Below are 23,314 nucleotides of genomic sequence, written 5' to 3' on the forward strand. Positions count from 1 at the left end.
GTAAAGGAAAGACAGATATCCACAAGGAAAACTGGCATCCACAACCCACATCCCACATCACAGCGCCGCCCCCGATCAAGGCTGTCTTGGCGTTTCGTTTATCGAGCATGTATGTAATGTCTATCTTTACCGGGTCGCCACGAACACGCTTCTAGAAGTCCAAGACCCGTTTTCCTCTCTGGTGTAGCAGATTGCACGCATACTTGTTCAATTCAAGCAATCTGGTGGCAACACTCGAGACGTACACTAGGAATGCGCTCCTTGGCACAAGTAAGCAAAAAGCGAATTCGCATCTACTCAGAGCACGATATGTTTCTGTTTTTTTTTTCGCTTTTTCTTGTTTTCACTGCACATTCACCATGTTCTGCATTGAATTTATTTATTTACTTTTTCTTCACGCTCCCAGCAGTCGATGATGTCTTCATGCCAGTGGAAAGCGAGGTTACTAAAATTCGGGCTTATACTTCAACCATCCGCAAGTTGCCAAGGATATCTTGTCTACCTTCCCGTGGCTAGTTTTAACGAACTTATATCAAGGTAGCGGCAGGTGGAAATCAATCATGCAATGTCTCGCATCGACCAACTTGGGGTCCGTTCCTAACCCGCACGTCAAATTTTGCAGCTCATTTCCCAGATGAAACATTTCGATCGTGCAATTTCGTTTTTTCTTTTTTTTTCTTCTCTTTTTCGATTGACTAAGATAGATACCTGACCTAGTACCTAGCAGGACTTGTCGTGCCAAACCCAGGTGGGTTGACCGACATATTGTTCTTCGTCAAAATTCATGCACCAGCTTGATGCATAAGATTGATTTGCTCTGTACTAAAGAAGAGCATCAGCGACCGGTTTTTTTCTGATCAAAACTTAAAGGAATGTGATTCTAGGCCTCGTTCGTGCCTGCATCGGAAAATAAGGGGAAAAGATCCAGACGAACTATAAAAGCGCATTGCTGAGGTGGTGCCAATTACAAAGACCAAGCACAGAATAAGGCCGAAACTCAGATACATGGTTCGGGCGACTGGTAAACACCAAGGAAAAATGAAATACCTGCATCAACTCGGCAGAGCTACGTCGGTGTACATGTAGTTGCCACCCACGTTAACTGGGGTGGTAAAAAAGCAAAAAGCAAAAAAAAAAAAAAAAAAAAAAAAAAAGACAGTAAAAAAAAACAGAACATTCCACACAATAATATGCTTGGGTATATACCGAAAAGAGTAAAAAGACAACAAAACAAGAAATAAACATGCCATAATACAGCTTCCATCCTGGTCAAAAATGCCTAAACCCTCCTCTTCTTGTTGAGGCATCTCGCCTTCTTCGGCCCGCCCAGCTTGATGATCTTGTCTGCCGCCTCTTCAGCGACGACCATGACTATGGCCTGGGTGTTGCCGGTTGGCACGTCTGGGTGGATCGAGGCGTCCACAATGTGAAGGTTGTCGGTGCCGTACACCTTTGTGTTGGTATCCACCACGGCCGTCTTGCTGTCCTCGCCCATGCGCGCGGACCCGACGTAGTGCGACCCGGAGACGAAGCTCTGAGCCAGCTCCGCGCCCGTCACGTTGGGCTTGGCCAGCGCGAGGTTGCTCCCGGGTGCCTTGGTCATGGCGATGAGGCGGTCCAGAAACACGACGGCGGCCTTCTTGTCGCCGTCGGTGCTCATCCACGGCTCCTTGGCCCAGGTAGTCGCGCCGGACGTCACGTTGATGGTCAGGTTGCCCGTCGACGTCAGCCCGTGCGTCATGTACACCTTGATCTTGAGCGTGTCATTCGCACCAACGCTGCACGTGCCCTGGAAGAAACGCCGCTGGCCGTCCCCCGCCGCGTCGCCGCCCACCTCGGACCAGAAGTTGAGTCTCTGCGTAGACTGCGCCAGCAGGCCCGAGCCGCGCGCAAACAGCTCCACGTCTCCCGCGGGCGGGCTCTTGAGCAGCGCGGCGCCGTTGATGGACTCGAGCCCGGCGCTCGACGACGCGTTCTTGACCTTGAGGTCGAGCGAGAAGACCGGGTGGTCCATGACGCCCTGGCCGACGGGCGAGTTGACGAGGGCGCTGCGCTGCGGCAGCTGCACGCCATTGGCCTTGGCCGCGCTCACGATCTGCTCCGGCTGGCCTATGCCGCTGGCGAAGAGGATCTTGGGCGTCGACAGGGCGCCCGCCGCAAGGATGACCTTGCCTGCCTTGGGGTCCCGCAGAGAAATCACCTGCCGCTTACCATCGGCCATTTCCACCTCGACGCCTGTCACGGTCGAGTCGGCTCGAACGGCCCGAAGCACCTTGCAGTTGGTCAGCAGTTTGAAGTTCTTTTTGCCAGCCGTCAAGGCAAGGTAATCCTGGACAGGACCGGAACGGATACCCTTGTTGATCTGGGTTGCGTTGGAAAACGAGTCAAATGTCAGTGTCATGTCTTCTTGGCTTAATTTTTTTTTTTTTTTTTTTTTTTTTTCCCCTTTTTGTCTCTCTTCTTCTCACTCAATATATGACAAATCGGAATTTCCGAGAGAGGAGTAGACTTCGGAATTTTTAGAATATGAGGGAAAAATCTTACCATCCAGGGTGGGTGTGTAAAGACATCCTTCTTATCGTCAGGGTTCGCAATAGTGTCGACACTCTTGAAGCCAGCAGCTGTAAAGAATTTGGACAAGACGTCGTAGCCACCCTGGTCGTAGAGCTTGCCATCCGCAGAGGGTGTGGTCGTACCGGGGGTGCGTTTATACAGACGCTCCGCGGCGTCCTTGACGTCGTCCCACTTCCAGCCATTTGGGAACTTGTCGTCGAAGTCGGCCGACTGCGGGTGGACGTACATCATGGCGTTGATGACGGTGCCACCGCCGAGGATGCACGCAGCGCTGCCGGCGGTGTCGGTGCAGTACGAGCTGCCCGGCGTGGCCAGGAATACAGCCGGCACGTCGAATGGCGTGACGGTGTTGTTCCATGGCACAGAGGCGTTGCCGCCGGTGCTGTGGGTCGACGGGCCGCCTCTCTCGAGGAGGATGACTGACCTGCCGCTCTCCACCAGGCGTTGTGCCACAACTATCCCTGCAGCACCGCCTCCAGCCACAATATAGTCGAATCCGGTGGCGTTTGTGGAGGGGTCGCCTGGTGCGGTGTTATTGCCGCGGGCACTGCCTTGGGCATATGCACTGGCTGCCAAGAGGGCGAGAAAAGAGAGGAACGAGGCCTTCATTTTCAAGAAGATATGAACAAGGAAAAGAAGAAAAAAAAAGGGAAAATAAAAGTCCCAAAAGAATGTACACGTGAAAAAAAGAATACGAAAGCCCTAGAGCAACGTATGGCTACTCAAGAAATGAATGTATGGTGCCAGCCCGCCATGTCCCGACACGGAGTATGTCAGAGTTCAACGACTTGGGAGCGACAATTATCGCAAAGGTCTTATAGCAAGGCTCGCGAAGCCTGGATCTTGACGATGAAGATGCATTATAGGGGAAGTTTCCTGATGAGTGCTATTTCATGTTACATATATACAGTTTGCCAATCCCAAAGTTGATGTTGTTCCCGACGTTGTGGACCAAAGTCGCCTCCGTGCCCACATACCCAAGCTCCATCCAGAACGCCACCCTCAAAGTTGCGGATAGATGGCCGGGTTTCACGGAGGCATCCTTTGGGCGCAATTCGGCCCAGCTCGGACTTGGACCCCGTAAACGTACGCATCTTGGTCTTGCCAAACTAGATCTGACACGTCCTGCAGCAAAGCGTCGCGTGCCGAATTTAGCTATCGCTCAAAGTGCGGACAGGTGCAGGTTTTGACGTGGTCCGCAAAGTTAATTGCCGATGTATGGACCGAGAGCTCGGTTTTTTGCTCAGCCTGGCTGGGCACTCTATTGTAGCAATTACCTTGCCTTTGTACCCACATATGGAGTCTTCTGTGCACTTTCGGACCCCATGATCTACACAGGGAGGACCCTGCGGCCCCTACCTGTACTGTATTGCCTATCAAGGACGTGATGGGCTTCACTGGCACGATTTGTCAATCTCGGCGACTTGGCAGCCCGCCATGGTCAGGAGTAAATGGTCGAGATCGAGGGGGAAACAAATTCGTCATCCGTATTTGTTTCCATACCAGAAGAACAAAACGTCTCTTTCCCCCCCTCTCATTGGCGACCAGAAAACCGACAAGGTCGTCCCATTGGTGCATGCATGTTTTGAGACGTCTAAAGTCTTCCACGCATGACTAGTGAGCGCATGAAAAGGTCCAGCAACTTGGGACGATGGGTCTACGTTGCATGAACCGACCCGCTGGGCTGGCAGTGGATTTGCAGTGCAATGATGGTAGGGTGCCAAATTTAGAAGGGGATCTCCTTGTTGCCTACGCGCCTGTTTTTTCCCTTTATTTCCTCGGACGCGGGTATTTTTGCCTGTCGCTCGCGCTAAGTGCTGTGCTTGAAACTGTGTCGGCCAAGCCGAGGAGCGACACATGGTCATGAGGACTTGTAGATCAAAAAAAGACATTGAACCGAAAAAATCACGTCTGGATTTAGAAGGTGAATAAAAACGGCGAGAATGCCGTAGTGACGTGAACCCTTCTAAAAAAAAAAAAAAAAAAAAAAAAAAAAAAAAAAATTGCTTTGCTGGAAGTGTTTGTAGTGGTGGTGGTAGGAGTGGTAGCAGTACTAGTAGTGGTAGTAGTAGTAGCAGTACTGGTGGTAGTCATAGTATTATGCGGCAAGGAAGATCACTTGGTGACAATGAGAAATTCGAATGCAACCCAGAGGTTCGCTTTGAGCTGGATCCACGTTATCCACGCTTCTATTGCATTTAAACTATCAGATGAGAGAGTCTCCCGAAATTAATCAGTCTATTTATTCGGTTTATTCGGCCCGCAACGCAGCAATGTTGTCCTGCGAGTAGTGCTGCATAGTATAGACAGGGCGCTGCGAGTCAACTGCATGGAATGTCCTCGGCGACGCCCGACTGCTTGACAATCGACGGACCGACTTCGACCTTTAGCTCGTTGCATCGCATCAAAACAAGGGATCGCAGCACGGTGTCGGTGAAAGCGGAGCGGGACCTATTATTTATACCTGTTGCCCTCATCACGAGAGGCTTACAAATAGGGTAAAATCTCTACGTTTCCACTTTATCCTCTCGAATCGAGTGGCTCAGCATCTGTCGCTAGCTATCTTTCCTGCGGTGGACTCAGGCTCGTGATGTGGGAGTGAATGCAGTTCTACATACTACAGTAGAGCGGTGCTTCCTTTCTGGGCTCGGAAATTTTTAATTTTTTTTTTTCCTTTTTCTTTTGTTTTTCTTTTTTTTTCCGTATACGTAGTTTGGGCATTAATTGAAGTCGACATAATCCCAGACTCCAGACCACGATCAGGCTTGTTAGGAATCATATGATGAAGAGTTTTCCAGTGGAGAAGTCAATCGCCGATGGAGAATTTAAGAAAAGATGCGCTCTATAGGGGCCGAGCTTGCTGCCGGGAGGTATGAGGGAAAATAACCTTGAAGTTGCCGACATGCTGTCCTCTTTCGTCACCGACTCCCCTCCTTGGGAGAGGGAATGTACATGCATTGGCCTCGGAGTTTTGGGCCTCGCCAGAAGCGGGTCTTTGCTTCCGACTATGCATCTAACTAAAGACCTATATTTTGAATTGCGCCAAATAGCACTTCTTTGTGAACCAAGCAAGACTTGCTGATGCTACCTTCCCGGTCGCACCGCACGGTTGCTATTTTTTTTTTTTTTTGCCCGCAAACGGGTTGCAAAAACAAATACCCATCCCCAGAGACTTTTTCTTCATTCGTTGCGACGTCTGTTTGATGCGATGGTTCTATGGGACAGCACCGGGCCGCACCATTACACCCCATAGGTTAGATTCTGCTGCGTCCACCAAGCCTAGTGATCCTCGTCTTGGTCGATATTGTCAAGTCTTACACATGGGCGCACAGGCCAATGGTGCAGGCCCTTGCTTGAAGATCTCACGGCTGCAATAAAGCGGGAGGTTCAGTGGGTCTAGCCGTCGCTGTTGATATTATGTGCTCCAGGATAGCATAGTCTTGCGATTCCTGCACGGTGAGCGTATGCCTCTAGTTCTTTGTTGAACTCTTTTACATCTGAGACAGGCCTGCCAAAGAAAACTTTCCGAAAGCGCATGTAGCTCGGTCGTGGGAAAACATGGCTTCAACCGCGTTGATCAAATTGCTCATCCGGGCCACCGGTCTCAGCATGTCTTTGCTGTTCTTTTTGTTGATTTTAGAACTGCGCGACGGCAGCCCTTACGCCCCGCTGGGTGCGTGAGGACTGTTGTAGCTAGGCAGTAACGCCAGTGTTGCTGGCACTCTTTCTCTGGTTTCCATCGTCTGACCCGAAAAACTTTATCGAAGCAGCCTGCTCGCATATAAGCCACGGTGTTGTTTCATGACAATGCTCAGAGTTGCTTGTCTCCACTCCTATAAACTTGACTGCTTAGGAATGAACCTTACCACACTAGGGACAAGCTTGTCTGCAAGATGTATATGACATACGACTAAAAGACGAGAAAACATGTATATACTAACTAATGCAATTAGCTAATCCATGTGTATATTCTTAAAATTTTGCAAAGTCAAATCCATCAGATCCGCGGACGAAAGATCGACATCACTCAGCTTTATCCTCGCATTTAAGTTGGCCAATATATTGTATAATGTGGGGCTTGAGATGCAAAGCACCTTGCAGCGCCAACTAAAAATCTGCTCATTCAATCAGTGTATATGCTGTTATGTGCATTTGCAAACTTTGTACTGGGCGGTTGTTGCCTGAGCTGCTAGGTAGGTGAGTGCATGGGGTTTCAGTTGATGCGACAAACAGGACGGAGGCGAGAGGATACTAGGAGGCCGTCCTGCCATTGGATATTGCTAACATGGAAGGGGCTGACCAGGTTACGCGGGTTGTTTGGTCTGGGTGGTAGCCGCCATATGCCGCCTTGTGCGCAATGCGCGCAAGTCACTGCCTGCTCCCTTGTAGCTCTGGTTCGAGGAGATGGGAAGGGCCGATGGTAAGGGCCGATGATAGCCAGGTTTGTCCCCACTCGCGGAAAAGTACTAACTAATAGAAACGGATGAAGAACATGGAGAAGGCTGCCTGTCTAGCCTCCGATATCGTTCTGATGTTAAGATTTGCCGAGAAATGAGGAATGCACCAATGACGGCAATGAATCTTCAATGTAGGAAAAAAGCATCCCACTCACGCAAAATGACAGTGATAAAAAATCGGCAGATATCTTATTTTAGTACTTTGTATATAATAAATAGTTACTGCGATGATCATAGAGCCGCACGGACCTCTCGCAGGGAAAGGCAACTACTAATTTTAGGAATGGGGCCAGAAGGATACTGTCAAGTGTTCATAGATCTCGTCTACGCGTAGGGATTCGAATTGAGGAAAAACGAAAGGTGCAAATTGATATGCTCATTTTTTTTTCTGTCTGTCTTTCAAAGCAACAAAGGAACGTGTGTGCAATTCCGTTCTGTAACAAAAGAAGGGGTTTACGCGGGCCTGTGGGTGCCTTGTAACTAAGGCTCCCCAGGGACCGCACGTGTTGCCCAATACCGTAATATCCCTCCAAGTGCAATAGCCATTATCATTCCAACGTCAACCCTTTTGGATTCTTTTTATTGTCTTGTTCTCATTTTCTCCTTCTTCTTCCTTCTAGCTATCTGGTGGCTTGTGCTGATCAACGCTTAATTTAGCGAAGGGATATTACGTTGGGTATCCTTTTTCAGCTACCTCCTGTCCCTAGCTGAACACAGAATATTCTAACAGTGTATTCATGGGCCAAAACTACCAAGGAGAACTCCAGAGCCAAGTGATACAGCACCTACGCTATGCAGGTGCGGAGATCATCATGTAACTGACTGACTTGGGAGCCACAACTGCATTCGTAATTTCGTATAACATGTTTAATACAGACATTTATTCCTTGGAATGGGTGTATCTTTGACCTCTGCGGATGTGTAAGATTTCTCATGTCTCTCCTCTCGCCCTTAGACATGGATAACAAATTACCAAGAGTTCAAACCTGATGATTGTAACAAGAAAAAGGCTTGTACGGGATGCCTCTCTGGGCTTTGGGACGGGTACAAAACAGGTCGATGACCTTTGTTTTTGATTTGAGCATGTCCTTTGATACAAAAAAAGAACTCAGCAAAAAGGCCAAAGTTGAAATTGATTGTGAGGCTTGATCCATCTTTGGTTTGGCTTTGTGCTTCTGATGCGCGCTATAAACTATCCAATGATGGATAGGTACTTCCTCAAAAAATCATTTCATTTTTTTCTCACTCACGGGCAACAAAAGCCCGCGTAGAACAAGGCTGGTTGGATTTACCAACGTTAAGTTCCGAGCGGGGTGCTGTGGTGTTGCCCTTGGCGACTGCTGCATCGGGCAATCACGCGGCTCTTGTGTAGACGGCTAGACGCGTTCTCCCTTAGATATCTGATAAACCGATTGGATGGGTTAATACGGGTTCATCAACAATACGCAATACGGTTCCAGGTTCAACCCAGAATTTAAACATATTCCTTCAATTTTGGTGTATTGTATTGTAATGAGATCAAAAGTATTCAAAGGTATATATCACTTTTATTGATGTTGAATTGGAAATTACACCTATTTTTCTCGGAGCTAGTTATCCGCTGCTTCCAACCAACTTGACCACAAAATCAGCCCTTCTGGGACGATACTGTTGACATTATCGGAAGTAAATATTGATATTAAGAGCATCAAGTATCGAGCACAATGCCCGTCTTGTTAGCCCCCGAATGGCAAAAAGCCCGAAGCCTCCCCTCGTGGTGCATGCTGCAGTCAGGGCAGTGCAGCCAGCCTCACAGGACAAACGCCGCAGAGTTTAGAACCTTATGTACCCCGTATATCTCCCATCTCAGGGTGACTCTTGAACGGGGAACTACCTCACCACGTCTTCAGATCTCACTCACCGTAACTTGAACTGATCACCACCGCTGTTTGTCCTTCACTTCAGCATCGACCAAGTCTACGCCACTTTCCCAGACAAGTATTCTATCTGTCCTCCCCAACCTATCAGAGCTAGGCAAACACTTCTCTACGCGCCTTCCTTCTCTGAAGCCCATTTATTGATCGCGAACTGGCGGGGAAGCCTTTACATCATATTCTCGTTTGTTGGCGGGGTCTTCTTTTCCTCTATACCACCCTTCTCGTCTTCTTCTTCTCTCTTTCCGATCGCCAAATCCTCTCTTCTCTTTCGATACTTTTTCATCAATCCTTTTGAATCTCTTCAACAATCCATCTCGCGGTCCTACGCGCCATCTCGTAGAGACACCAAGAGAGATTCTTTTATCAATTCCATCACGAGACAACTTGTCCAATATTATTATCTCCTCTTTTACGGTCAATTCGACTCTCTGACAATCAAACCAACCAAGTCACTTGCCGCTCACTCGCTTGATCATGGATCTAGCCGAGTGTTATGAGCGAGATCGTCGCAGAAAGCCTCTTCCATTCTCACCTCAAGCATCCTCCACCATTCATGGGTCAGACCCACCTTTGTTAGCGATTCACACCCAAACACACCAATAAGCTTAACAGCTGAAGAATTTTCGCCCTCCGGGCGCTGGTCGTCATGGCCTCACCAGAGGTCTCAAACCGCCGCGCGCGCCCGCAGAGCACGCCGCAGGCTTTGCCGCAGGGCCAGGCCGAGTCGGGACACGTATCTCTCGACACGCGCACCGCTAACGCGCCTCAGCCGGCTGGCCGCGGAAGGTACTCCAGCCTCCCGGCCCTGGCCATCAAAACACTGCAGCAGGAGTTGGAAAACGTGGAAACAGTCGGCAGCTGGCTCGAAGAGGTCTTTGCAGCCAAGCTCGAAAGTTTACAGGCCCCGGAGGACGCCGCGCTTAGGAGAATTGTTCTTGAACTTGACGACGTGATCAGCGGCTGGTTCCTCAGTCGCACCCTCCCTGAAAAAGAGCGTTCACGCTCCCCGTCGCGTTCGCCGACCAGTTCCAGCGAAAGGCGCAGCATTTTAATTACGAGGACGGGCACGGCGTCGTCGGCCTCTAAAGGCAGAGGCACGCCCACTAACAAATCGGTCACATGGGCCGAGCGAGCCGCCACGCCACCAGCGGCGGCCCCAACGCAAATTTTAACCCCGGCCACGCGCTCGTACCCGATACGTACGACGCCCGGCAATGCACCTGACAGCTCCGCAACTCCCTCCCAATCGGGCCGGGACCGCTCCCAAGCCCCGAAACGTTTGACAGAACAGCCGTCCAACCGCATCCTGATCCGCGTAAATGACAAATTGCGGATGGTGACGAGGGAGCCATACGCGGTAACGACCAAACTGGCCGAATTGGTCTCGGTGCCACACAGTGAAATCCCAAACGCCAAGCGTACCCCCACGGGCTGGGGTGTTACGGTGGCCTCTGAGGAAACACGGCAAAAACTCCTCAACCCCAGCGCGGTCAAGGCCATTATGGACGCATTGGACGCGCGGGAAGTCACTGTCCCGACAACCTGGCACACATACGCCGTCTCTGGAGTGCCCCGAACGCTCAATTGCCTGGACGGAAGAAAGGACGTACATGAGGTAATCCAGGAGGAGATTACCGTGGCAGCAGGCCAGCAGCCAGTCAACTGGCATATTTCCAAACATGGTTACGACCCACATACGGCTGAGGGCACGTGGATAGTGTCCTTCCTTCAACCCGTAAAGCCCTTTCAGCTTTTTGGAGTGTCGAAACGTGCGCGGAAGGTTGAAAAATCACGCAAAATTACACACCACCACGACGGTTGCCAGGGATATTGCGAAATACGTCGCTGCGTACGGCAAGCGCGTTGCGGCATATGTGGTGAAGCAAAACATGCGACAGAGGAAGAGCCGTGCAAGGCAGCCCCCAAATGCGTCAATTGCCACGGCCATTTCCCATCCGGACATGAGAACTGCCCTGCCCGACCTTTAGTGGTAAATGGGAAGTTTGAACGACCTTCACAGCGTAAACTAAAGGGGATTCGCAGAATCGGACGTGCCAACCGTGCCGCGATTATCAACGACCGGGCTGAGGCGGCCCGCCGAGAGCCAGCACCTGCAATCCCGGTCCTAAACACCTCATCGCAGCATTCGCAAACCTCGAGCTCCCGATCGAGCATTTCAAATAAAAGAGCGCGGCCATGCGAGGCGGCAGGGGCGGACATCCGCAACTTCCTGCAGGCTGAACAGGAACGTGTGCACGACGAAATCGTTTGGGCAGCCGAAATGGAGGAAGACGCAGCGGCTGCCGAAATCTGCCCCGCTGATGTGATAGACTTGGAAGCAACCCATCGATCGATATGACGAAATACTCGCTCGGCAATATGCAGCGGGAATGCCTCGACGTAGTTTGGGCCAACGTAGGTAAAAGGATGGGTGTGCATCTGAGCCTATTGGAGTTGTGCCACCAGAGAAAAGTGGACCTGGTTAACGTTCAAGAGCCATGGTGCGGGCTAAATACGACTACACAAACGCACCCGGGCTATGATGTTTTTGCGCCAGTGGACGAATGGCACGCCAACACTTACGAAGCCATGACTGGGCTCCGGCCCCGGGTGCTCACCTACGTCAAGAAGGGGGCAGCCCTAGGGGCCGCACAACGACGGTTACCGCAGGGCCAAAATACGCGGGACATACTCTGGCTCGAAATTAACGGAATATTGTTTGTTAACGTATATAGGGCTCCGGGCACTGAGGCCGCGCTGGAAATGGTATGCAATACCGTGCCAAATGGACCCACGGTGCTAGGCGGCGATTTTAACGTAACGGCTGCTGCATACCAGCCGGGCCGCGCAAACGCACGCGGAGGGGATCAACTGACGGCATGGGCGCAAGCCCAGGGGATGAGTTTTACAGGAAATATCGGCGTGCCCACCCACCGCGACGGGGGTTTACTGGATATGGTCTTTTCCAACCTCCCCAGCACAATAACTGTGGTTGACAGCAGTCTTTACACAGGCTCCGACCACGAATCCCTTTATACCACGCTGCGGACGCGCGGCGCCCCCCGCCCGGAGGCGGTCAACGTTTCGGTTAGGGACGACCGGCTACCAAAGTTCGCGGAGCTACTTGCTTTTGGCATGCAAGAGATGCCGGACCCGGGATCCGCGGCCGATGGCTACGCATTGGACGCGTGGGTAGCTGAATTTACAACTTTGTGGGAGCAAGTGACGTGGGTCGTGGGTACGCCGGCGGGAAAAAGGGGCAGCTCGGCTCCCTGGTGGACCGAAAACTGCCAGCGGCTCTGGACCGAATTTCAGCGGGTAAAACGGAGCGCTGTAAATAGGGCAGGCGCCTCTGCCGAGGAGAAAGCTTACACGAAAGGGGTGCGGGCCGCGAAGCGGGAGTACTGGAGGCACCGGATCGACCAACTGCGCGACGATAAGGATTTGTGGAACATGGTGGGCTGGCTGGGAGCCGGACCACGCCTCCGGTCCCCGCCGCTGGTTATTAACGGCGAGCAAGTGAGCGAGCCTTTAGCAAAAGCGGAAGCACTGCAACGGGAGGTGCTTGGCCGATTTTCGGCGGAGGATGACCTGCAGGGAGACCCCTTGGAGGCCTGGTCGCCGGACGAGGCTAAAATCCCTTGGGACGCCCAGGTTAGTGCGGAAGAGGCGGAGCGCTCCTGCATTGGGGTTACGAGCACGTCCCCGGGCATCGACGGAATGACCGTCCGGCTACTAAAAGCCGGATGGGCTTCGTTGGCCGAGCCGGTGCGCAGGCTCTACCAACGTTGCCTGGAACTCGGACATTTCCCAGCGCCTTGGAAGAAGGCCGAAGTCGCGATGCTACCGAAAACGGGGAAGAAAGACCGGAGCAGCGTTCGATCCTGGCGGCCTATAGCCCTCCTCTCCTGCATCGGAAAAGGCCTCGAGAGGCTCGTTGCACGCCGGATAGCTTGGGCCATACACGACAACGGGCTCCTTAGCTGCACCCACGGCGGTGCCCTACCCAAACGATCGGCGACGGATCTGGTTTGTGCCCTCGCCCACGATATCGAGCAGGCTCTAGCTCGCGGGGAGGAAGTCACCCTTGTCGCATGCGACGTCCAAGGCGCCTTCGACGCCCTCCTCCATGGGCGATTGATACGGAAAATGCGGAGCCTCGGGTTTAGTAAAATGCTCCTCAGGTTCGTGATTAACTTTTTAAGCGGCCGCCAGGCCCGAGTCCGGCTGGAGGGTACGACCACGGGCTTTAGGCGGCTTGGGTGCGGCACCCCGCAAGGGTCTCCCCTTTCCCCGATCCTATATATGCTATATTTGGCGTATCTCGTCAAAAACGGTACGAAGTGGCGGTTGGCATACGCAGACGACGTGCTTACATGGAAATCGTCACCCTCGTTGGAGGAAAACGTACGTTGGCTGGAAGATAAACTCCGGGATATGCACGAAATTGCGGCGGAAGAGAAGATCCATTTTGCAGCGGAAAAGACAGAGGTGATCCATATCACTAAGAAAAGGCACGGTCGCAACCCGGAAATCCGGATTAATGGTAGAACGGTTACCCCGGTCCAACTACCGGGCGGTCGACGCGGACAAAGCGCCTCCGGGGCCGAGCGCTACCCGGGCATGCGTTGGCTTGGTTTTTGGTTCAGCCGACGGCTAGACGGGCGCCGCCACGTGGCCGAAAGGGCTGCCAAAGCAATGGCGGTCGCTGCCCACCTCAAAAGCTTTGGGGCAGTAAGATACGGACCGCCTGCGGCTGCACTTCGCAAGGCAGCGGTGGCATGCGTGGGTTCCTCGGCCACCTACGCAGCCGAGGCATGGTACAACCCAGCGCACAAACAAAGAGGACTCCTCAAAGCACTGAACAAACCGCTGGTTTTAGCGGCACGGGCAATCCTCCCGGCGTATAAAACCACCCCCTCGTCCACTGTTCTCAGGGACGCAGGATTACCCTCGGCCCGCGTCGCGCTGGCCTACACCCGCCTGAAATACGGCGCCCGACTAAGGCTCGCGGACAAGGGGCACCCCCTTGTCAGCCGCCTGCGTGAAACACCTCGTGCCCGCAACTCGGGCCATTCGGCCACAACCCTGCAAACGGCTGCACAACTTCTCCCGCGGATCCGGAGACTAGAGTTGCGCGCACCTCGCAATGCCCCGGATTCTCGCACTGACCCCACCGGAGGAGTCCCGAAAGAGGAAGCGGCCCGCCGCTTTATCGAATGGCTGGACATGGTATCACCTGACGATATCGTGGTATATACGGATGGTTCGGAAAAACACGAAAACAACTGCGTCCAGATAGGGTACGGATGGGCCGCTTTTAGGGCGGGCCTGGAATTTGCCGCAGGCTCCGCATCTATTACGCCGGAAAGCCACGTTTTCGACGCCGAGGCGATTGGCGCCCTAAAAGGGCTACAGGCGGCAGCCAAGGCCCAGCCAGGCGCCCGGATCTGGATTTGTGTGGACAGCACCTCGGTTATTTGGGGTCTTAGAGGCGACGCGCCGCGTTCGTCCCAATGGGCCTTTCTGGAGTTCCATGACCTTGTCGATCTACTCCGAAAACAAGGTACCGAGGTTCGGGTCCGTTGGTGCCCTGGGCACCAGGGAATCCCGGGAAACGACCGGGCTGACGAGCTGGCCAAGGCCGGCTCCGCCGGACCGCCGGACCCAGACCCGAGGGCTCAGCAAACCACGTATAGCGGTGCCGGCACGGTCCTCAGAGCCATTCTTTCGAATATAGAGAAGGACTGGTGGCGTAAAGAACTCTGTGAACGGTCCCCCGCATATAGGGAATGGAAATTCCAATACACACCGAGAAAGGAGCCCGAGGAACTGCGTTTGCCAAGACCCCTACTGGGCCATTATTTGGCCATGAGGACCGGCCACGGCGATTTCAAAGCCTACCATGACCGTTTCAACCACCAGGATGCAAACACCTCGTGTGCCTGGTGCTGGAAGCGGACCTCCCCTGAGCACCCGGTGCACTGCCGCTATTCGCGGGCGGTGTGGAGAAACTGGCCGTGGCTTGATAACGAGCGGCCGGTCGGGCCGCCAGACCGCGCCCAACGCCGCAAATTCTTCCAGACAAGCCTCGGGCAACCGAAAAGCTTTGAGGCGTTTTCGATAGCCACCAACTACTTCAGCGCCCGCCCCAGAGCGGCCCGCCAGCGCCCCGCGCGCCACGAACGCACTTTACGCCTAGGGACACCGATCGTAAACGACTCGAACTCAGACGAGGAATAGACTTGCTGCCTTTTCACCCACAATTCACGGCACAAGCCGTCAGACGAACCCTCCGTGCACCTTAGGCACGGGGTCGCGTCAGTGAACTATCCCCCTAAGCAGGACCGGGCCCGAACCCGGTCAGGCACGATCCGCCTCTGCCCTCCTTGTTTTCCCCCTGTGTAAATAAAGAAGATAGAACGCGCGCCGAGATACCCCTCGGGAGGTTGCTAACGGCCGGCTAACAAGCCGGGCCGAGCCCGGCGTTAAATAATACTACTACTACTACTACTTCCATTCTCACCTCCACTGCCAATCGACCGCGCCAACATGGCAACTACCCGCCACCATCGCGACCGAGCACCGGGCTCTTTGATCGGCGAGCGCACTCCTCTGCTTCCGCCTCCAGGTGGCTGGCCTGCGGACGCAAACAGCAATGGTTTGCGGGAATACATGCGTGCTACGGCCCTCGCAAATGCTCGACGGCCGTCTAACAACCGATTCCTACCCAAATATCCCATTCGCATGATTGCTAGAGCCATCCCCATTCCAGTGTGGGGTATGACTTTTCTCGCCATTCTCATAAACGTCATTGTCTGGGCAGTCGTCGGAGCCATTGTGTACTTTCACCCAAAGCTCTATCCTTCGGTCGCTTTGTCCTGGATCCTCGGCCTTCGTCATGCCCTCGATGCCCCCAATGTCTCGCTCATCCACCTGCTTACTCGACGCCTGATCGCCAATGGCCAGCGTCCTTGCACTATCGGATTTTGGTTCTCACTCGGCTACTCTACCATGGTCATCATCACCTGCATTGTGGTGGCGGCTACCGGCGGCGCTTTTGTCAAGCATTTCGGCAACATCTCCCAGATTGGCAGCGTCATTGGTACAAGCATCTCGACAGCTTACCTGGCTGCTCTCTGTGGAACCAACATCTGGGTCCTCTATCAAGTCTGCTACAAACTCAAGGCCGAGGTGGAAGGCCGCGTCAGGCGTCCTCCCTTTGACATTTGTATCCCTCGAGACATTATCGAGGCCACCGGAGATGGCGCAATCCTAGAGGAACTCGTTGACGAAGAGGCGTATCCCACGGTGTTTGAGGATGAAGAGAACGAGCCCGAAGCCCAGCTGCTCATCGCCAGCCAACGACTCAATTATTTCGAGCGTCTTGACAAGCGCTGGAAGTTGACGGAGAGCTTTCTCAAGGTATCCGGCAAACTCTACAAGATGATCGATAGACCCTGGAAGATGTTCCCCACCGGTATGTTCTTTGGCCTCAGCTTTGGTGCAAGTGCCAAGATTGCTCTCTTGGGCTTGACCAGCATTCAGGTCGCTCGAGCCAACATCTGGTTGATTATGGTCTACCCCGTTGTTTTCACTGGTAAGCTTGGCCACCCTCCATTAATCATAATCACGTCTCTTTCTGCCCATGCAAATCATCATCTTGTATTCTTCGGTCCGTCAGCTGACTTTAAATCTCTCCGTGCAGTTGGCATGTGCCTTGTCGATTCTGTCGAAAGCGGTGTCTTCATGACCCTCCATACGACCCGGGCTTTCGAGCGGAATGTCACATCCATTCTCAACTACTCTATTGTTATCACTTCGGTGACAGTCTTTGCATCTTCGTTTGTCTGCACCTTTGAGTGTCTTGTTCTTGCAAGGGCCATATTCAAGCCCCAGCCAGGAAACGCCTTCTGGGATGGAGTCACCGCTATTGAAGAAAACTCTGCCGTCCTTGGCGGTGGAATCTGCGCCCTGATCATATTCATAGGCGTCTTGACCATATTTTTCTACCGGTCGTGGGGGGTATATCAGACAAACAGGGCTAGACTTCACGCAAGGTGGGCCGACTGGACAGCCCGCCGTCAAGTTCCCCAGAACCCGCCCCCTGGCACCAACCAGAACCCTCCTTTGTCTGTCAACCCTCCCTCGCCTCCAGCCTCGCCCTTGCCTACTCTCCCCGAGTATCTGCCTCCACCTGACGCGGAGCCAGTCGACGATCAGACTCACTGGTTTTTGAAGCCTCTGAAGTTTCGGCTAACGATGTGGCAACATCGTTACCAGAGATCCCGAATCCCGCCGTCCCCTCTCGACGCCGCCTCGAACGAGGAACTTTATAACCGTTCAAACACACAGCGGATGAACAACTTGACGGCCGAGGATTTTGTCGAGGACGAGCGGTTGAGGGCGTGGGCAAAGTACAAGGGCTGGCGCATCATTAAAGAGTATGAGAGAAGGAGCAGGGAGTACGACGAGTACAGGCTGGCTCACAACATCAATTGATTTTCAATCCAGAAGAGGGGACCAAGAGCCAACCTCCAAAACAAAAAAGAAAACAACAGAAAGAAGAAACACTCAACAAAACCTTGTCGTTGGGTGTTCATGTATGATTTGACGACTGTACGACATGATCACATGATTTATGAAATTATGAGCGGGTGGAGGTGGCCGATGAGCACACATTAGTGACCACTCAAGGAACAGCCAGCCCAAAGAAGAAGGATTCCTCTCTGTTACTGGGAAAACTTTGTCGGAAAGAAGAAGATGGCGATGATTCATTGAAGAATGATAAAGGCATGGAAAAGTACCGGATCCAGGCGGTCTTGGGCCGCCACCTTTTTACCTTATTGATTGTTTGATTTCTCTTTGATTTTGCTTTAATGTTTACTCTATGACTTGCCTCTCGCCTTTGCGCATCGCTCTCAGGACTGCCATCATTTTCTACACTCTGGTTATATCTGGTCGAGGCTGCAGGCCAGGCAATGGCTGGCACCGGTTTGTTACACCATTACTTTACTTTATGTTTTTACTTTGGGCCCTGACGCGAGCGATATTGTACTGTTTTACCGATATGAATTTTGAGGCGGTGCATTGCTTTTCCCAAGATACTTTATGTCTTATGTCTATGGTCTGACCTGGATGGTTTCGATACCCAGGAGATATTCTCATCATGTATGTATACCAATCTCATAGCCCAAGGAGAAAAAGCCCACACTCCAGAGGCGCCTCGCTGTTTAGCAATCAACACAAAGCTATTCAAGCCACAAAAAAGAAAACCAAAAAAAAAAAAAAAATAAACAACAAAACGCTCTAGTCCATGGTGATCATGATTTGTCCTCTCCATTCTTAGTAGAAACAGGCGGCACCGCAGCCTTCTCGTACTCCTCGCCGTCCTTGCTTACAATGGTGGCGTACTTGGCCAACTCCCCACCACCGTCCTCTTTGCTGGCCTCGTCCTTCTTGACTTCGCTCCTGGCCCCGCCGGCGTTGTTCATGGCGTCGTCGAGATCCATCTGCCCCTTTTCGCCCATGCCGCCCTCGGACAGTTCGCCGCCCTCCATGACGACCCTCAGCTCAAGCGCCTCGTCCTTGCTGTAAACCCTGAACCCGACGACGCAGACGGCGTTCCAGGGCTCGGCGCGCGCGTCCTCATTGTCTGTCTCGTCGACGTCGACCAGCACCGGGTTCGGCAGGCCCGCGGCCTGGGCGGCAGCCGTCAGCTCCCGCAGCTGGACCTTGGGGTTGGCCGTGTCGTCGTCGGACGAGTCAAAGAGGTCGTCCCAGTCGCTGACCGGAGAGTCGGACGAGTCGTCCTCCGAGTAGGGGTCGCGCTGGTTTTGGGCTTGTTGCTGTTGTTGCTGTTGCTCCTGCTGTTGTCGTTGCTGCTCCAGCTTCTTTTGTTCTTCTTGAGCGGCCAGTAGCTGCTTCTGGGCTTCGGCCTGCTGGTCCTTGTGGTATTGGCAGACGATTGGCAGGGTGGAGGATGTGGTGTTGGCGCTGGCGTCGGTCGACTCGGGCTCCGGTGGAGGGCCGCCTGTCACCGGTGGTACTGGCACTTTTTCGCTGCCGTTGTCGGCGTCGGGCCCTGGGGTGACTGTGTCTGACTTTTCGCTCTGGGGGGTGTCCATGGGCGTGTCTTGAGGCGAGCTGTCGCTGGATGTGGTACTTTCCGCGTCTTGCTTGCATTCTGAGTCGGGAGAGGCGTCGGTCGCGACGTCGATGTACGTTGGCTTTGAGTCGACAGCTTGCTTCTCTGTATCGGGGGCTGGCTCTTCGGCTGGCTTGTCAGCTTTTGTGGCGGTTCCCACTACTTCGGCCTCGTTTGCTGTCTTGGGTTCGTCTGCTGCTGGGGTGCCGGTGGTCTCTGCCGTAGGTTTGTCCTCAGTTTGGCTTTTATCCTTGCCATCCTTCTTCGCATCATCCGCCTTGTTATCATCCACCTTGGGCTCAGCCGCTAATTTTGCGGCTTCCTCCTCAGCCTTCTTCTTCTCGGCGGCCTCCCTTCTCTCCTTTTTTCTGCGCTCCCTCTTGGCCAGGTTCTTATCCCTCTGCTTCTTGTGCACGACAGTCTGCAGCCGCCTCCTCTCCCAATTGGTCTTCCTCTCTTTCTTGCGCTCCTCGTCAGCCTTGGAGTGATCGCAGGCCCGGCGCTGCCGTGCCACCTCGGCCAGGTGGGCCGCCGCCTTGCTGTGAGCAAAATCGTAGGCCCTGCCGACCTGTGCGAGCTTCTCGTTCTCGACGCGAGCGCGACACTCCCTCGCGACGACCTCCTCGACGCTCGACGAGCCATTGAGCCGCTCGCCGCTGACGCAGATCCATATGCTGTAGTTGCCTGCTGCCATGTCGGGCAGCTCGACACCGACGGACCGCTCCATGAGGTAGTTTGCGTGCGAGCGGACGATGTAGTCCTCTGCGTCGGGCCGCCCCTGCTCGTGCACGCGAAAGTGCAGGTCAAAGACGTACTGACCGCGCAGGCCCTTGAAGTAGCGGTCGTCGAGCTGGGACAGCACCAGCACCAGCGGCGAGTCCCGAGTCAGCTTGACGTGGAACTTTTCATGATACTGGGCGCGCCACGGCACGTCGACGCCAATCCAACGCTGGCTGACGCGCCAGTCCGGGTCGCGGAACAGGCGCGTGCGATCGACATGTTGGAACTTGCGGAGGAGGTCGTCGTACGTGATCCAAAAGACAGAGTCGCTGCCAAAGGAGTGACCCAGCTCCTCTTGCACTTGCCGATTCCACTCCTTGGATCCGTCCGAATATGCTCCTTCCCAGATTCCCCGCCCCTTGGCGCCCCAGGGGTTACTGTTCCGCGGTGGATCGAATCAGCAAGCTGCAAACTGGCGCATCCTTGGCAGATACTGGGGAAGCGGTGTGGAAAAAGCAAAATGCAAAAAGAAAGAACAAAAAAAAGAAGAAAAAAAACCGCCCCCACTAAAATTAACTCGCCAGGGGTTTGCAGGGGTGGCAAATTCAACTTACCGAAGTTTGACCAACCGGGTGCCATCTTTGAGGGTCCGCGTCTCAACAACGTTGTAGGCGTGTCGCTCTTGGATGCCATCCCTAGTACCCGTGCCGCCGTCCAGCAGACCGGTCGAGCACCCAAAGAGGAACTCCTTGTTGCTGTTGTTCAGCTCGTTGTCCCAGAAAACGTCGGTGTCGAGAATGTCCGAGGTCAGCAACTCGGTCGTCACACCGCTGCTCAGATCCTCAAGACCCTCGCCGATCCAACCCCCAGCCAGGGATGCGTAATCTCCATGGGCCTTGGCGTAAGCTTTTTCCAAAAGCGGCACCCAGGTCTCGTTCTGGTCCTTATTTTGGCCAAAGAATAGGGCCTTGGAGCCGGTTTGGTACGTCTTGCGGTACACCATCTCTGCTTCTTCGCGCTCGATCTGCTGTAAAAGATCGCGCTGCATGCTCCTGTTGTCCCAATTTGGCGACTTGAGGAAGAGCTTATCGTCAATTATTGAGTAGATCCACTCGCCATCTGTCAAAACATGGTAGTTAGCGCACCAATGTTCTTTGCTCAGTGTGCAGCGCAACCACCAAAACGGTCTCGTACCTCTGTAAAACACGAAACCATAGATACCAATACGAGTGTTGTACTCGACACAGGTCCTTTGGATGGCGCCCTCCACGTTCGCCAGGCCGCTCATGCTGGCCATCAGCCAGCAGTCGCCCAATCCGCCCTGCTTGACGTCGGATCCGTTGACATTTTTCATGAATGTCGGGTTCTCAAATATTTCATGCACACGCTTAACGGCTTTTGGCACCGTTGAGCTCGGATCCTGGAGAGTCGACGTGTTGAGAGCGAATTTGGTCTTTCCAAGATAATTGAGTGTGTTTCCCTTTTCCCATTTGAGATCCCAGTCCTGTACAATGTTTTTAGTCGACAGATCACCACCTCAAAACAATTTGTGGCAGGGATGAACTCACCAGGTCGAACCCAGGATCCCTATATCTCTGATTGACCCTCTTGCACTCCTGGATGATCTTGCGCACCTTGCGCCTACACTCGTCCGCCGCCCTCTCGTAGCCAGCCCACAGAAGCTCGTTTGCCCGCTCTGACGACGTCGACGCAGGCACTGGCTCAAAAGGCAAGATGCTCAGGGCTTTGGTAAAAGTCTTCTTGGAGAAGCGCTCCCAGATCTTGTCGATGCTGTGCTGCGGCGGCAGCTTGATCTTCTTCTTCTTCTTATCATCGGCATTGTTGCCGCCCGCACCCAGAGATGGCTTTTCCTTCCTAGCGCGTCCTGCTGACTGTAACGCGACAACGCTGGAGGAAGTACCTGGGCTGGGTGTAAAATTCTGGCTCTCGTCCTCCGAATCGGAGTCGTAGCCCTTGCCTCTTGGTGCAAACATGGTTTGTTTTGTGTTTGGCGAGGTAAATGATGGGAAAGAAAGAAGCGGAGGGTATTCGAAGTACAGGATGTGGCCAGCTGGATGAGGGCCTAATAAACAGTAGAATAAACACAAAAAAATAATAGTAATTATGATATAAAAAAAAAAAATCGATAGGCTCGTATCTGCAGGGTCGTGTTCAGACCTAGGCAGCAAGTTCAACGGCCCTGTTTAGTTCAAAGAACTTGACACCTGACACCGAGCCAAGGCCGCCTGGGCTTCTTGAGCGACTAGACTGGTTCTAGCAAGGCGTACAAGGCGATCAAAAAGGGCGGCACACGTGGATACAGATAAACAAACAAAATCCACACAAAAACAGTTTCCTGTCACCTATCAAGGTTGTGCCAGTGATGGACGGGAAACTATGAAAACAGAATGCCAGAAACAAAGAGAGTCGAAAATCGAGAACGGGGAATATAAGACATGGAGGGAAGAGCGGTGGGGGGCCCCCTTGTCCAAACAGCCTCGGGGGGCCGACTCGTTGAAGACAGGCTGACCCAGGAATTGGGAAAAAAGTGCTTCTAGATGCGACGATTACCGGGACCAGAAAATGCGCGGACGGCGTCCGGCAGGTGGGCACACCCCAAAGAAGAAAAAAAATAGGGGCAAATGGTGTGAAGATGGCTGATAAGGGAAGGACCCTGAATATCAAGGGTTCTTTGTTTTTTTGCTTGGCGTTTGGGCAAAAATCAAGGGTCTACAGGAGGCCTAGTTTCTAGCGCCGACAATCGGCGCTACGTTGAATTGGTTGGTCGATGGCGACAGGCAGGTGCAAGAGGAACGAAGCGTACTAGCGGCTTTTCATCCTTGGGTGTGGAGAGAAAGTGGCGGTCGGGTTGAACGGACTTGGCGGGGAATAGGAAAGGAACATAAGCAAAGGCAACGATCTCGGAGCGGACGGCAAGATAAGCAGGGGTAGAGTCAAGATACCTGGTTAATCTCGGGGTCTGGCTCAAAAGTGCGGTCGGTTGGCGCTACATGGCATGCATTTGTCAACACATCCCAGGGTCATGAACACGAAAATCTGTCCACTGGGCGCTAATTGAGGCGGGGATGGGCAAGCCCTGCCATGAAGATCAGACGGCCGTCTCCAACCAGTTGACGAGCATGTAAACACCGTTTCTGTTTTGTTGGGGATAATATCTGCATGGACGAGGAGGATCTACAGCCAAAGGATCAAATGAAGGTAGGCAGGCATCTGAAGATCACCAAGCGCAGGCTACCTCGAGGGTGGTACCAAATATTGCAAATGAAGACGGCTTGGGTGGGCAGCTGAGCAGGCGTTACAAATTCCAGACTTGGCTGATTATTTGGCACCAACCAACCAAGACAGAATGCTGGCCTGACTCGTACATCAATTGCTGCGAGTCGACAGCCTTCATGTAAATGATTAGACCGGAAGTGTCCAAAGACCCATCCGAAGTGTGCATGACTGCCGACCTTTGAGTAGATGAATGCTAATACCAG

General features: G+C 53.1%; 3 protein-coding genes across 3 annotated transcripts; 1 reads left to right on the plus strand and 2 right to left on the minus strand.

Annotated features, from left to right (window-relative positions):
* Positions 1–1,279: 1,279 nt before the first annotated feature.
* PpBr36_02475 (uncharacterized protein) lies at positions 1,280–3,183 on the minus strand (the record flags this gene model as incomplete). Its single annotated transcript, XM_029889656.1, has 2 exons — positions 1,280–2,362; positions 2,545–3,183. The coding sequence occupies 2 exons, from the start codon at positions 3,181–3,183 to the stop codon at positions 1,280–1,282; spliced, it is 1,722 nt and encodes a 573-aa protein (XP_029754236.1).
* Positions 3,184–15,499: 12,316 nt separating this feature from the next.
* On the plus strand, positions 15,500–17,449 carry PpBr36_02476 (uncharacterized protein; the record flags this gene model as incomplete). The annotated part of the gene is made up of 2 exons (XM_029889657.1): positions 15,500–16,547; positions 16,656–17,449. The coding sequence occupies 2 exons, from the start codon at positions 15,500–15,502 to the stop codon at positions 17,447–17,449; spliced, it is 1,842 nt and encodes a 613-aa protein (XP_029754239.1).
* Positions 17,450–18,270: 821 nt separating this feature from the next.
* Positions 18,271–21,808, minus strand: PpBr36_02477 (uncharacterized protein; the record flags this gene model as incomplete). The annotated part of the gene is made up of 4 exons (XM_029889658.1): positions 18,271–20,251; positions 20,429–20,933; positions 21,009–21,318; positions 21,383–21,808. The coding sequence occupies 4 exons, from the start codon at positions 21,806–21,808 to the stop codon at positions 18,271–18,273; spliced, it is 3,222 nt and encodes a 1,073-aa protein (XP_029754238.1).
* Between the last annotated feature and the right edge of the window lie 1,506 nt (positions 21,809–23,314).

Source organism: Pyricularia pennisetigena, chromosome 3, assembly GCF_004337985.1.
Source record: "Pyricularia pennisetigena strain Br36 chromosome 3, whole genome shotgun sequence".
Taxonomy (NCBI): domain Eukaryota; kingdom Fungi; phylum Ascomycota; class Sordariomycetes; order Magnaporthales; family Pyriculariaceae; genus Pyricularia; species Pyricularia pennisetigena.